General features: G+C 47.1%; 1 protein-coding gene across 3 annotated transcripts in view; it reads left to right on the forward strand.

Annotated features, from left to right (window-relative positions):
- Positions 1-14,213, forward strand: part of ST8SIA6 (ST8 alpha-N-acetyl-neuraminide alpha-2,8-sialyltransferase 6) — a 75,019-nt gene that overhangs the window by 17,584 nt on the left and 43,222 nt on the right. For all 3 annotated transcript variants that reach the window (XR_010306526.1, XM_064162293.1, XM_064162292.1), the window contains exons 3-4: positions 3,509-3,607; positions 9,323-9,409. Coding sequence is in view for 2 of the 3 variants with exons in the window: in XM_064162293.1 (XP_064018363.1) it covers positions 3,509-3,607; positions 9,323-9,409 (186 nt within the window). In the remaining variant the exon portion in view is untranslated. The remainder of the gene's footprint in view (positions 1-3,508; positions 3,608-9,322; positions 9,410-14,213) is intronic.

Raw genomic sequence — 14,213 nt, forward strand, 5'->3', positions numbered from 1 at the left:
AAACAGAGCCAAAGAGCCAAGCAGAACCAACTGTCCATGCCTTGGCTTTTGACACCTCTTGGCAAACCAACAATGGTGTAGACTTTATCATTGTTCTTTTACAACCAACGATCTAATTTAGTCAGAATCTGCACTGAACATTCAGATAAGTACCAATTTCTCTTATTAGAATATTCCAGTAAGCCCTAAACTACTACACTCCTTCCTCAGCTGTGTTTGAGTATTGACAGCATTAATAGCAAGGTGGAGAGCTCAGCACTGACGGTGCTTGTCAGGAGAAAGTGACAATAGGAAGAGCAGACAGGTAGTCTTTTCCTGTTAGGAGAGCCAAGTCTGCTGTGTATAGCTCTGGCAGTACCCTGCAGAAAGACCACTGCTCTGTTACTGTGTCGCAAGTGTTATGTTGCCCAAACGCAATCTCTGTCTGCAGGCCCAAGGCAAGCACAGTGTAGAGACTGTTGGGGTAATTGAGCAGTGGGACAAAGTGACTGTGAGTAAACCAGTCAGTATTATACAGTGTTTCATAGTGCTGGTTTCACCAGTTCTTGCCTCAGCAGCAGGTCTTTATGCAGACCTAGGGAATAAACAATACTTACTTAATTAAGCTGCAGAGACCTGTATATTCTGTCTTCTGTCAAAACATTGCATTCTGGCAGCAGAGGGGAAGATGAGACAGGCTGTTACCACCACTATCAACAGCAGCTTAGTATATTGCACAGATAATTTGCTACAGTTTAGCCAGCACTGGTGGCCTCTTCACTGATTTTACTGCTCTCTTAATATCTTCTCTCTTCGCTCCCAAGTGGTGCATGCACTCATGTTTTAGGAGCACATTTCCAACACATGCTTCGTGCATTAGTTCTGCGTAAATGAGCTTAGGCATGTATTTTCATCTGAAATATGGTGCCAGAACTTATTTACCTTCAGACTGTGGTGAAAGGTTTCCCAGCCTCTTCTGTTCATGTGGTGCAAGTGAAACTGCTCTCCTTGTCTGTCGTGTGCTGCTGTAATACCAATGTAGTGTAGGTGCCTTACACGTTTCACTTTGCCCACCCTGAGATAATGAGTGTTGCTTATCATGTTTACCTGTATAGGCCTTTATGGCTTTTCTCAGTAAAAAGTGGCTGATGTGTGAACCTCTGGTAAACGCACTGGAAAGTCTTCAAATAATTTCATATTGTAGCCTGCCTTAAAGACCTAATTTAGTATTCCTTAGATAAGCAAAACCTCCATGGGAACTTGAACAAGGAGAGTGGGATCAGTCTCTCTCACAGTTACTGTGATTAATGTTACAAATTCTTCCTGATGTGGTTTGATAAAGCCATTTATATAGTCCATTCCAGCTTACATCTAAATTGTGTGTTACCTTATTAATCAGGGCGTCATGAACCCTGATGCCCTCACTGTACTCCTGCTTCCTTTGAAACACTGTCACAGACAACACCTGGGAAGTGTTCCTGGGGAAGGATGAGTGGTGGCAGATTAACAGTACTCAACTAACAGGCCATGAGTTTCAAACAATTTCTGCAAGGGAGGAGGAAGGTACAAAGAAATTTGAGGCAGTTTCCTCTTAGTGGTGCCCAGTGACAGGACCAGAGATGTTGAGTGCAAACAGAAGGTTCACTCTGAACATCAGGAAACCCTTTTTCATTGTGAAGTGGACTAAGCACTGGCACAGGTTGCCCAGGGAGGTAGAGGATTCTGCACACTTAGAGATAATCAAAATGAAGTCGTTGACAAATAACCCTGGCAGATGGTTGGCCCAGAAGACCTTCTGTGGTGCTTTCCAGCCTCAGCCACCCTGTGAATCTGTGACTGGAAGTGGTGTCTTTGCCAAGTAAGAGCTTCAAAGTCAGCTTGTCAGAAACCTTGTTGGTGAGTGGTCTCTGTGTTTATCGAGTTAAGGCAATAGAGCTTTGGTCCTTGTTAGTGGAAGGAATGCTGATTTCCAAGCAGCAGTCACTGTGTATGAAGCAGGGAGAGCCTGCCTCTGCAGAAGTGGCTGGCTTGTTCTCTGCTCCAAAAACAGCAAGGAGCTTCACTCACTGCTGTAGCAAACACCCAAAAGTGAAGGACACAGCATCTGTGTCTTCTGTATTTCTCTTTCTGGCGTGGACAAGCACAGGGCACTGGTGTGGATAAACAGAGCACTGGTGTAGATAAGCACAGGGCACTGGTGTGGATAAACAGAGCACTGGTGTGGACAAGTGCAGGGCACTGGAGTGGATAAACAGAGCAGTGGTGTGGAAAAGCACAGGGCACTGGTGTGGATAAACAGAGCACTGGTGTGGACAAACAGAGCACAGGACATTGGTGTGAACAAGCGCAGGGCACTGGCATGGACAAACACAGAGCACTGGCATGGACAAGCACAGAGCACTGGTGTGGACAAGCACAGGGCACTGGTGTGGACAAACAAAGCACTGACGTGGACAAGCGCAGGGCACTGGCATGGACAAGCACAGGGCACTGGCATGGACAAACAAAGCACTGGCATGGACAAGCGCAGGGCACTGGCATGGACAAGCACAGGACACTGGCGTGGACAAACAAAGCACTGGCATGGACAAGCGCAGGGCACTGGTGTGGACAAGCGCAGGACACTGGTGTGGACAAGTGCAGGGCACTGGAGCACAGCAAGATGAGGAGTAAATCAGTGGAAGGTACCCAAAAGGAAAAGGTTGGGGTGAGAGAGAAAGGTGGTGAAGAGCAAGTGGAATACTAATGCTGGAGGAAAAGCCCTTCCTGATAAATGACAGTATGCACAGAGGAAGAGGGTGATTGTATGTGATGAAACCCAGAGTGGGGGGGAGCTGAGGTGACTGCAGTAAGACCTCGGCATCTCGGCCATTTACTAATTTACAGCTCAGTCTTCTCCTGGGACTGCCAGAGCACCAGGACCTCAGAGGAGCTGTGTGGCAGTAAGGCCACAGGCACTGAAGATCACCGTCTGGCACTCGCCTCTGCAAATATTTGTTCTTACAGTGTAAATAACGAATCAACAAGGCAAGGAGCATTAAGCTCCAGACGGTAAGTTAAGGTCCGCATGGAGACATCCACTTCACCTCTGGTGTTTCCTCTCCATATTGCACTGGCTCTGAATATTGCATTTCAGCAACAACTTTAGGAAATCACATCTGCTAAATATTTTAGTGGGGAAGATTTTAAAGAGCTTCAAATTATAATATTCCAGGGGCTTCACATTTCCTTTCTGGGTTTTAATGACATTTTCTGATGACAATGTAAAGCAGACAACAGAATTCAGACTGAAATACGCTTACTTTAAAGAATCAAATATTCCATAGCCACGAGCAGAAATCTCCCCTTTTGTGCAAGAGCTTCACACTACAAGTCAATAAAAGGTCTTTGTTCTCAGCTGAATCAATGGTTAATAATCCTATAGTCATAGCAAAGTAAATGTGGCAACATTGTCAGGCTTGTTCTCTCTTTTAAAGTTCGTTCTTTCCCTCCCGCTCCCTTCCCCTCCCCCCCCCCCCCCCCCCAACAGAACAACGGCTAGTAAAAGTGGAATTTACCAGTTTGAACAGGAATCAAAATGCAAGGCAATTCAGGACAACCTTTTGTCATCATCCATCAAGAAGAAAAGGTAGGTGTCTGCTTTGCTTTCTTTTAAACCGGCAGTTAAAGGATGGCCTCATGCATAATTCTTAGTGATCTGGAAACTGAAATTGCTCATCCTTTGCCTGCATTTCTTCTTTCACAGGAACTAGAGTTGCTAAAGCTTTAATTGTAAAGTTTTGTGTTTTTTTTTTTTCTCCCAAAAAAAGTCAGAAAGGTCTCCCCTTGCTAGTTAGCAATATTTTAATCCAAGGCAGTGCCAGAAAGGTTGCAGAGAATCTGTGAGGTTTGATTTTATTCATCTTTCCTGATGGGTGAACTCTTCTTCTATGAGGAGCCACAGCTAATGGATTCTTTTCAGCATGTTCACCAGAAATACACCAGCACAAAAACTTGCAAGTTAATTGCACTCATTGTTAATGACAGCCACTCTGCAGTCCATTTTAGATAGAGTGACACAAACACTCCAAATTAACTCTGGGGTTCTACTTGCTGTTCTGTCTTCTGCTGACATGCAGAGGAAATCGTTGATGTCAGCGCTGCTCACCTCCCTTGCCACTTCCAAAAGAGAAGGGGAGAAGCAACCCATTGCTTGTGACAGGGAACGTTTTGCCTGGATGTGGATGCACCAATAAATAAAGCACAGTAAATAAGAAAGGCTTCCTACCAGGACCAGGTTCCAGCAAGCATTACTGATGTGCCATGGTGTCTTAAAGCTTTTTAACTTTTTTTTTCTCTCCTTCATTTTGTGGAGAGAAGATGAGGGGAATAAGAAACAAAAGCTCTGCTAAAACTAATTGTGTGCCTTTCCCATTTGACGAGCTGGAGAAGTCAATTTTGTCCTTTAAGGACACCCACACTAGCACTGAGAGTTTGACCCTTTTCACGCTGTTACTGGTGCTCTGCTAGTGAGAGCTGAAGCAGAGACTAGAAAGCAGAGGTCAGAGAATGCAGTTGGTTCGTTGGAAAACAGAGTGATTAAGAGCAAGAGGAGGACACCCAGTCGCTGACTGCTCCAAATCCAGTTCAGCAGGATAAATGCTGGTATTGATCCTGTGTGTGATTGACTTGTACACACTGCAGCAATGCAGGCATCTTAAGACTCAGAATTTGCATTGGGTTGGAGGGACCCTCAAAGATCATCTTGTGCCACCTCCCTGCAGGCAGCAGGAACACCTCCAACTCGATCAGGCTGCCCAGGGCTGTGGCAAGTCTGCTATTTCTATCTAGAATGTTTTGGAGCTGAGATTGTAAGAGAAACCTTACCCGGTGTGAGACCTTTAGTCTGTGGCTGAATGGAGGGGAGATGCACCTATCACCAAGGTAGAAGATGAACTGGACAGATGGCAAGAGAAACTGGTGCTTGGAACAAAGGAGCAAAGACTTGCTTTGAGTCATGGCTATTGAAGCTCATTGCCTGTCGCTGAGGCAGACAGTGACCCCTGATCCTCTTCCAAGATGTGACCCACAGGCATACTGTGTAAGTGTGTTGTGCTGCTATTCTAGACTTGCAAGGGCGTTCTGGACACTCTTGCCTCTTCAGTTGCCAGAAAGGGCAAAAAAGTGCTGGTTTAAAGCTTGTCAAATGATTTCATGGTAAAAAATACTGTGTAAGTGGGAGGCAAATATGTGCTGCTGGTGGTAAAGAGCTGGCAGTTTTCCATGTAATTCTAGAGCAAGCCCTGTGCACACTGTCGTGAGGCCTCTGAAAACTGGTCCCTCTTCTGGTGGTGTTGAAGTGTCCAGAGGCAAAAGGGATCCTCCTTTGCCCTCTCATTTCCTGCTGTTGTTTATCCTTTTATTTGCTTCTTTCTTCAGCATAAGTTGCCAAGTAGGAATATCTCCTTTGTTCACCACTGCTGCTCAGTTTTCCTTCTAATTCAAAGAGCTTTTTTCAAGTAGGTGTTTAGTTTTAGACAGTCACCAATGAGGCTGCATCTGTCTCTTTGTTCTGATACCTTCTTTGTTGTCTCCCTCCTACTTCAGCACTTCTGTCCTTGCTGTTGTCCTTTACGTGTTGCCAAAAAGGAGCATACAGTTATACATTGGCAGTGCAGTCATTCCATCTGAGCCACTGCGGGGAGGTCACTGCATACCTGACGAGCACTATAGGAAAACCCAAACCTCCCAGGGCTCATGTGGTGTAAGGCTTCTACAGCAGCAAATGGTTGCAATGGTGGTGGTGCAGGTGGCAGGCAAAGCCAGGACAGACAATGGCTCACTGTCCCCAGCACTCTGCTCTCCTTCCCTGTGTTTCTACACTTCCACTGACCTGAACTGCTTTACCTTAAAATTATAAACCCTGCTAGGATCAGTGAGTATCTACCACTGGGAATATAGGTATGGGCCTGGCTGCTACCTGGGGAGGAGAAGCAGCAATGGGACAGCAGTGTGCCCGTGTGGCCAAGAGGGCTCTGGCACCCTGGGGTGCTTTAATAAGAGTGTGTCCAGCAGGCTGAGGTTCTCCCCCCCTGCTGGGCTCTGCCCTGCTGGCACCACACCTGCAGTACTGTGTCCAGTTTCAGGCTCCCCAGTTCAAGAGAACTGCACAAACTGTGAGGATGCTGAAGGGACTGAATATTTGTGTGAGGAGGAAAGACTGAGAGCCCTGAGGCTGTTCAGTCTGGAGAGGAGAAGGCTGAGAGGGGACCTGATCAATGTCTATCAATAGCTGAGAGGGGGGTGTCAAGAAGAAGGTGCCAGGCTCTGCTCAGTGGTGCCCAGTGGCTGGATAAGGAACAATGGCTACAAACTGGACCCCAGGAGGTTCCAGCTCAACATGAGGAGAAACTTGTTTGGTGTGAGGGTGCTGGAGGCCTGGAACAGGCTGCCCAGAGAGGTTGTACAGTCTCCTTCTCTGGAGACTTTCCAAACCCACCTGGGCATTGGGATCCTGGGCAAGCTGCTGTGGGTGCCCTGCTGGAGCACTGAACATCTTCCTTATGAGGAGAGCCTGAGGAAACTGGGGCTTGGAGCTAGGAGAGGAGAAGCCTAAGGGCTGCTCTCATTGCTCTTTATAAAGATGTAAAGGAGAGTGCCAGGAGGCTGGAGCCAGCTCTGCTGGGTGATGCTCAGTGCCAGGTCAAGAGGCACTGGTGGAAGCTGAGGCAGAGGAAATTCCATGGAAACATGAGGAGGAATTTTTTCCCTGTGAGGGTGACAGAGCCCTGGAACAGGCTGGCCAGGGGGGTTGTGGAGTCTCCCTCTCTGCAAATATTCAAGACCTGCTTGGCTGTGTTCCTGTGTGACCTGCCCAGGGTGGTGCTGCTCTGGCAGGGGGGTGGGACTTGGGCAATCTCTGGAGGTCCCTTTCAGCCCCTGACATTCTGTGATTCTATGATTCCAGCAGAGCCATGAGATGATATTCTGATGGCCTTCTGGACTAATTTTATTGGAAGACTGAGTCCCCCAGTGCTAACATAGGCTTTCTGAGAGGAAAATAAAGCTTTCTCAGATGTGAAGCCAGCTGCATCAAATCCCATCTCTGGGAGCATTGCCTGTATTGAAGTGGAGGGCACATTCTGAAAGCCTGGTATGGCTGTGAGCAGAAGTGGTGGCCACCTTGCTGAGCTGCTGTTGCTGGGAGCTGCTGACCCTCAGCATGTGAGGCCCACAGCATGAGAAAGGCGTGGATCTGCTGAAGCTGGTCCAGAGGTGGGCCACAAAAAAGGTCAGTGGGCTGACCACTGCTGCTGTGAGGTCAGGCTGGGAGAGATCCTGTAGACATTCAGGATCAGCCTTGCTATGTCCCTGTGCAGCCTGCTCTAGCTGGAGGTGTCTCTGCTGCCTGCAGGAGGGTTGGACAAGTTCCCTTTGAGGGTCCCTTCCAAACCGCTGCAGTCTGCGAGTCTGCTGCTGGGCTGATCTGGCAGAGATGAATTGTGACAGCCTTGGAATGGGTTCTGTGCATTGGGAAGCCACAGGAGGAGTGGAACTGGCTGCACAGGGTGAGCAGAGGTGGAGGTCTGTCTTGTGGTGCGTCCAGGGAGACCTCCAAACAGGAATGATTCCATCCAGCAGACACCAGTGGCAAGGCAGTGGCAGCTTCTCTCCCTAGGGCTTTGCAGTTTCTGATGGTGAGTGTCTGTGTTTCTTGTGAGACCTCAGGACGTGCATCCTGTGTTTTTTTCTCCCAACCAAAGGTTTCCCAGGAACTTGCTAATAACTTGTCAGCTTGTGCAATTTCTTTCCACTGTGGTGATAGTTTTGACCTTAAAAATGTCTTTAGGCTACAATTGCCTTTTTCTGTATTTTTTCCCTGGGTAATGGTACCCCAAAGAACTCTTCATGCCCTGGTATCCTATTACCTTTTGGAATGTTTACATTAAGTCCCAGCATCTTAAGGGTTATTTATTGCTTAGTCTTAGGGAAAAAAAAAAAAAACAAACCTTAGCTGAGTGATTCAACATCAGCATAGGCTATTTCAGTCATAGGATCATAGGATCAACCAGATTGGAAGAGACCTCCAAGATCATCCAGTCCAACCTATCACCCTGCCCTATCCAATCAACTAGACCATGGCACTAAGTGCCTCATCCAGTCCTGTGCTTGTATCCCAGCCTCCCCACACATGTGCTTGTCATCCTGCCCTGTGTTGGTGCCTGACCTCAGGGCAAACCAATTTAGGTAGCAGCTTCAGCAAGAAGTTCCTGGCTGCAGTTCCCAGCCTGCTCATACAACTCCCTGTGTAACTTGTTCCAATGCCTCACCACCCTCATGAAGAATTTCCTGCTGTCTAATGTAAATCCAGCTTCTTCCAGTTTGAAGCCATTCCCCATCCTCCTGTCACTCCCAGCCCTTGTCAAAAGTCCCTCCCCAGCTCTCCTGAAGCCCCTTTCAGGTACTGGAAGGCTGCTCTGAGTTCTCCCTGGAGCCTCTTCTAGGCTGAACAGCCCCAGCTCTCCCAGCCTATCCCCACAGGGGAGGTTCTCCACCCTCTGGTGGCCTCCTCTGGAGCTACTCCCATAGTTCTGTGTCCTTCTTGTGCTGTGGCCTCCAGAGGTGGACACAGGACTCTAGGTGAAGTCTCGTGGATTGAAATCTCTTTGAAAGGTTTAAAATCTCTTGAAAGGGTTGAAAGGGATCTGGAAGCTCTTTGACTGGTGTACCAAAGGAACCAAGGTGCTAGTTGATGTGAAACAGCAGAGTGTTTTATTTAAGAGATAACATGAAGTGCAACTTACATCTGCAAATACTGACTTGTGATCTTGGATGATTGAATTGAGTTTTGGGGACTCTATAGCATAAATGAAAGAAAAGATAAGTGTAATCATAGAATCAACCAGGTTGGAAGAGAACTCCAAGCCCATCCAGTCCAACCCCAGCCCTGTCCAATCTACTGCGCCATGGTACTAACGTTTCATCATGGCTTGCAGAAACCACATTTCCAGACATTTTCAAGTAGATCCAAGTCCAAGAATGAGGTCTGTGTGTTAGTTTGGACTTCTGCATTTGAGATTATTTCTGATGACTTCAAGATATTTACAGTCAAATATTTAAGTTTGAAACCGGTTTATGAGCAGCTGAGGAGGGCAGCACTGTTAGTAAGAGGTGTTTGGTAGGTTGTGTTGACGAGATGAGGATAGCTCTGATACAAAGGACAGCTATGGAGCTCAGGACACAGCCTCTTATGTATGCAGCCTGCACATTGTTATTAATACATGCATGGGCTGAATGTTTTAGAACTTGTTTCTAAATATACACACATATAAATCCTTCTCTTTGATCTCCTTGCCTTTTTTAGATATCCAGAAGATTTCTATCTTCACATAGTCACAAAGCTGCAGAACTGCAGCTGGATGAGGAGCCCAGAGGACTCTACGAAGTTCAGGTAAGCTCCCTTGTCCCATTTAGCAAACGTGTTGACCCTAGGTGTGTCTGACAAGCCAGAAGCTTGAGCCTTCTCTCTGAAAAAGACAGTTTTGTCTTGCCTTTACCTTCACAGCTCTGCATTTCTGTTCATCTTTTGCTGCTGAGGCTCTTCTCGTTGATTGATAGAACAGAATCACAGAATCATTTGGGCTGGCAAAGCTCGTCCAGCCCAACCATTCTCTGACTCTGCCAAGGCTGGGGCTAACCCATAGCCTTCAGCACCACAGCTCTGCCCTTTGGAAACACCTGCAGGGATGGGGATTCAGCCACCTCCCTGGGCAGCCTCTGCCAGTCATGGAGAACCCTTTGAGGGGAGAAATTTCTTTTAATCTCCACCCTAAAGCTTCCCTGGTGCAGCTTGGGAACAACTCCTTTTGAGCAGTTGTAGAGAGCGATGAAGTCTCCCTTCATCCTCCTCTTCTCTTGTCTGAACAACCCCAGTTTCTTCAGCCACTTCTCAGCAGACCTGCTCTCCAGACCCATCACCACCTTCCTAATCCTCTCTATACCCACTTCAATGCAGTATTCAAACTGAACTACGCACTCTGGGTGTGTTGAAAGAGCACCAGAAATAAAGTAATTGCAGCTGTCTGTGTGGTAGTGAAAAGCTAATTAAGTGCAGTAGAGAGGCATCAAATATTCCTGACAAAAATTTATCTGATATTAAAACAAATAAATCAGTGATGTGGTTGTGTCCAGCTGAAGGTGCACTCTGGTGACAGTGTTAGTCCGAGGTGATTGCTTCTGTTGCAGAAGAGCCCAAGGCATTCAGTAGGTCTAGGGCTGCCTATTGTGGCCCCTAAGCACGTCTGCATGTGGTCAGAGCTGCCCTTGCTGGGGCTGCCACCCAAGTATACGCTCAGGAGGGACAAGGGTCCCTGTCCCTGTGCGTTCCTGTGGCCCCTGCCCTGGGTGGTGCTGCTCTGTCAGGGGGTTGGACAGGATGATCTCTGGAGGTCCCTTCGAGCACTTGACGTTCTGAGGTTCTGCATCATCACTAAATGACGGTGCCTTGCCAAGCTGAGGCAGGAGATACACAGGGTTAGGGCTTCCCAAGCTCGTAGTAACCTCGGGCAGGTTTTAGCTGTGTACAGAGGTACCAGTGCATGGCAAGGAACTGTTTCAGAACAAGCAGTTGTCTTCTACAGAACTGACAAGAGGTGAAGCTGCTGTCTCTTGCTCTTCCCCCCTCTGCATTTAGCCTTTTCATCTGCCATTCTGTTTTCCTTCTGAATGGCCCAGCTGCCACTGACCCACAGCCTGCCACTCCTGCTGCTGTGCTGCGTGCATGAGACAGCAGCAGAGTAACCACTCCTCATTCCAGCTGGACTACTTCATTTATTGCTTCCACAGTCTCCCTTCCATTGAGTCAGCCTCTTCTGCATGTCCTATTGCATTGCCTATGGCAATCAAACATGATACCCTCTATCTAAACTGTCATATGAGACTACTGGATTTTAGCTACAAGATGCTTACACTTCCTCTCGCTGTCTGCCTTGCAGCCAGAAATATGGCTTGTAAGTAGTCAAGATGTCCTGGGTTTGGACTGATCCCTCCCCCGGGAAGAAAATTCACAACACAAACCCCCCTACTTTTTGAAAGTCAGGGAAAGATGAAATTGTATTTTCTTATAATATAAGTATAACAATGTAAAGAGAAATAATAACTAGAGAAGGAAGGAAGGGAAAAAAAAACAATACAATAACCTTAAGGGAGATGGGGAAGGGGTCGAGCGGCGGCGAAGCAGCAGAAGCAGCAGTAGCCAAAACAGCAGCCGGGGAAGATAGGCGAAGCTGCAGCAGCAGAAGCCAGCGGGAGAAGGGGGCGAACAAACTGTGCTTCTAGACATTAAGTTCTTGATGCTCCAATGAAATTGTATTAATTTATTTATTGTTGCAATTTATGTGGCCTATCCCTGGAATGTTCATCTCTCCCCTATGTCTGAGCTAGAGGACCAGCTCAAACAGCCACAATCCACCCCTTTAATATAATTTACCATTGCAGCATCAAGTCATTCTATGTAACTAGGAATAACATCAGTATCGTAGATGGTCATTTTTCCAGGCCTCAAGCATCTTTCATCAATTTTCGGTCATTCATCTTCTTATTTCCGTCTGCCTCAGGCATTGGCTAGCTCAATGTTTTTTTTTAATGAGTGGAACAGAGCAGGACTCTTGGCACTCTCAGGGCTCATGCTCATGGGTAGCGGGCTCTTCATGGCTTTTCTTGGACACCACAATCATCTGCAAAAGAACTCATAACAACCTATCTACATTCTTTCTGCCAATGTCAGATTCTTTTGTGGCACACATTGTATTTCGCCATTCTTCTGCATAACCCAATATGTATGACCAGGTCCTTCAGTAGAAACCACCCCTCAGACAGGTGTAGCCTCCCCCAAAGGGGAGAATACCCAAACAGACTTGCCCAACAAATTCTTTTCACGAATGACAGGAAGCCTGTCACCTTCTACCTTTTGTAAGACCTCTGAATGAGCTGGGCCAGCTCGGTTGGTGGAACCTCTACTATTCACTACCCAAGTGGCTTGGGCTAGATGTTTCTCCCAGTTCTTTAAGGTTCCTCCCCACATTGCCTTTAAAGTTGTTTTCAGCAAGCCATTGTAACGTTCAATTTTGCCTGAGGCAGGTGCATAGTAGAGGATGTGATAGATCCACTCAATGCTGTGCTCTTTGGCCCAAGATTTTATGAGATTGTTTTTAAAGTGGGTACCATTATCTGATTCAATTCTCTCTGGAGCGCCATGTTGCCACAGGATTTGTCTTTCCAAGCCCAAAATGGTGTTACGTGCAGTGGCACGGGAAACTGGATAGGGTTCCAGCCATACGGTGCTTGCTTCCACCATGGTCAGCACATATTGCTTTCCAGTCCGAGAACGAGGTAGAGAGATGTAATCAATCTGCCACGCTTCACCATATTTGTACTTTGCCCATCGCTCACCATACCACAAGGGCTTCAGACGCTTGGCTTGTTTAATAGCAGCACAAATATCACAGTCATGTATAACTTGTGTTATAGTGTCCATGGAGATGTTGGTTGCTCTATCCCGTGCCCATTGGTAGGTAGCATCTCTGCCTTGATGTCCTGAGGAATCATGGGCCCACCAGGGTAAGAACAGTTCACCTCGGTGTTCCCAATCCAAATCCAGATCACAATTCACATTGGTTTGAAACACCTTGGCAGCCACATCTGCCTGATGGGTGTGCTGATGTTCCTCAGTAGCTTTACTTTTGGGCCTGTGAGCGCCTATGTGTCGTACTCTTACAGGGGTTTTCTCTAGACGGGTAGCAATGTCCTGCCATAAGTCAGCAGCTCAAATTGGCTTTCCTTTCCATTGCCAATTATTTCTTTTCCAGTCCTTTAGCCAACCCCATAAGGCATTAGCCACCGTCCACGAATCAGTATAGAGGTAAAGCATGGGCCAGTTCTCACGTTCAGCCACATCAAGGGCAAGTTGGATAGCTTTTACCTCTGCAAACTGGCTTGACTCACCTTCTCCAGCTTTTGTTTCAGCCACTGCCCGTATAGGGCTCCAAACTGCAGCTCTCCATTTTCTCTTGTTTCCAACAAGGGGACAGGAACCATCAGTAAATAGAGCATAGTTCCTTTCTTCTTCAGACAAATCACTGTAAGGAGGAGCTTCTTCAGCCCGACTCATTCGCTCCTCTGGAGGATTTATACAGTTTGTACCTTCTGGCCAGTTGGTGATCATCTCCACTATGCCAGGTCGTTCAAGGCTCCCCATGCATGCTCGCTGTGTTATGAGAGCCATCCACTTAGACCAGGTAGCATTGGTTGCGTGATGTGGCGATGACCCCTTTCCCTTAAACATCCAGTTCAAAACTGGTAATCTGGGAGCCAAAAGAAGCTGAGAGTCTGTTCCTATTACTTATGAAGCAGCTTTCACACCTTCATAAGCAGCAAGGATCTCTTTCTCCGTTGGTGTATAGTTTACTTCTGACCCTCTATATCCTCTACTCCAGAAACCAAGTGGTCGACCACGTGTTTCTCCCGGGGCTCTCTGCCATAGGCACCAGGTTGGACCATTATCACTTGCAGCTGTATACAGAATGTTCTTAATGTCTGGACCAGTTCGAACAGGCCCCAAACCCATTGCATGAACTACTTCCTGTTTTATCTGTTCAAAGACTGCTTGTTGTTCAGGTCCCCACTGAAAGTTGTTTCTCTTTCGAGTTATATCATATAAAGGTTTTACAATTTGGCTGTACCCAGGGATGTGCAGCCTGCAAAATCCAACTGTTCCGAGGAAAGACAATGTGTCCTTCTTATTTGTGGGATTTGCCATGGCAGAAACTTTATTTATCACATCCATTGGAATGTGATGGCGACCATCTTGCCAACGAATTCCCAAGGACTGAATCTCTCTAGCAGGTCCTTTCACCTTGTCTCGCTTTATGGCAAAACCTGCCTTCAGCAGAATGTCAATTATTTTGTTACCTTTCTCAAAAACTTCTTGTGCCGTCTTCCCCCAGACAATGATGTCATCAATAAACTGCAGGTGCTCTGGAGCTCCACCTTTCTCCAATGCATCATGGATCACTGCATGACAGTTCGTTGAGCTGTGCTTCCACCCCTGGGGCAAACGATTAAATGTATGCTGAATCCCCCTCCAAGTGAAAGCAAATTGAGGCCTGCATTCTTCTGCTATTGGAATAGAAAAGAAAGCATTAGCAACATCTATGGTTGCATACCATTTGGCCTCCTTAGATTCCACCTCATACTGG

This window comes from Pogoniulus pusillus, chromosome 23, assembly GCF_015220805.1.
Source record: "Pogoniulus pusillus isolate bPogPus1 chromosome 23, bPogPus1.pri, whole genome shotgun sequence".
NCBI classification, from domain to species: domain Eukaryota; kingdom Metazoa; phylum Chordata; class Aves; order Piciformes; family Lybiidae; genus Pogoniulus; species Pogoniulus pusillus.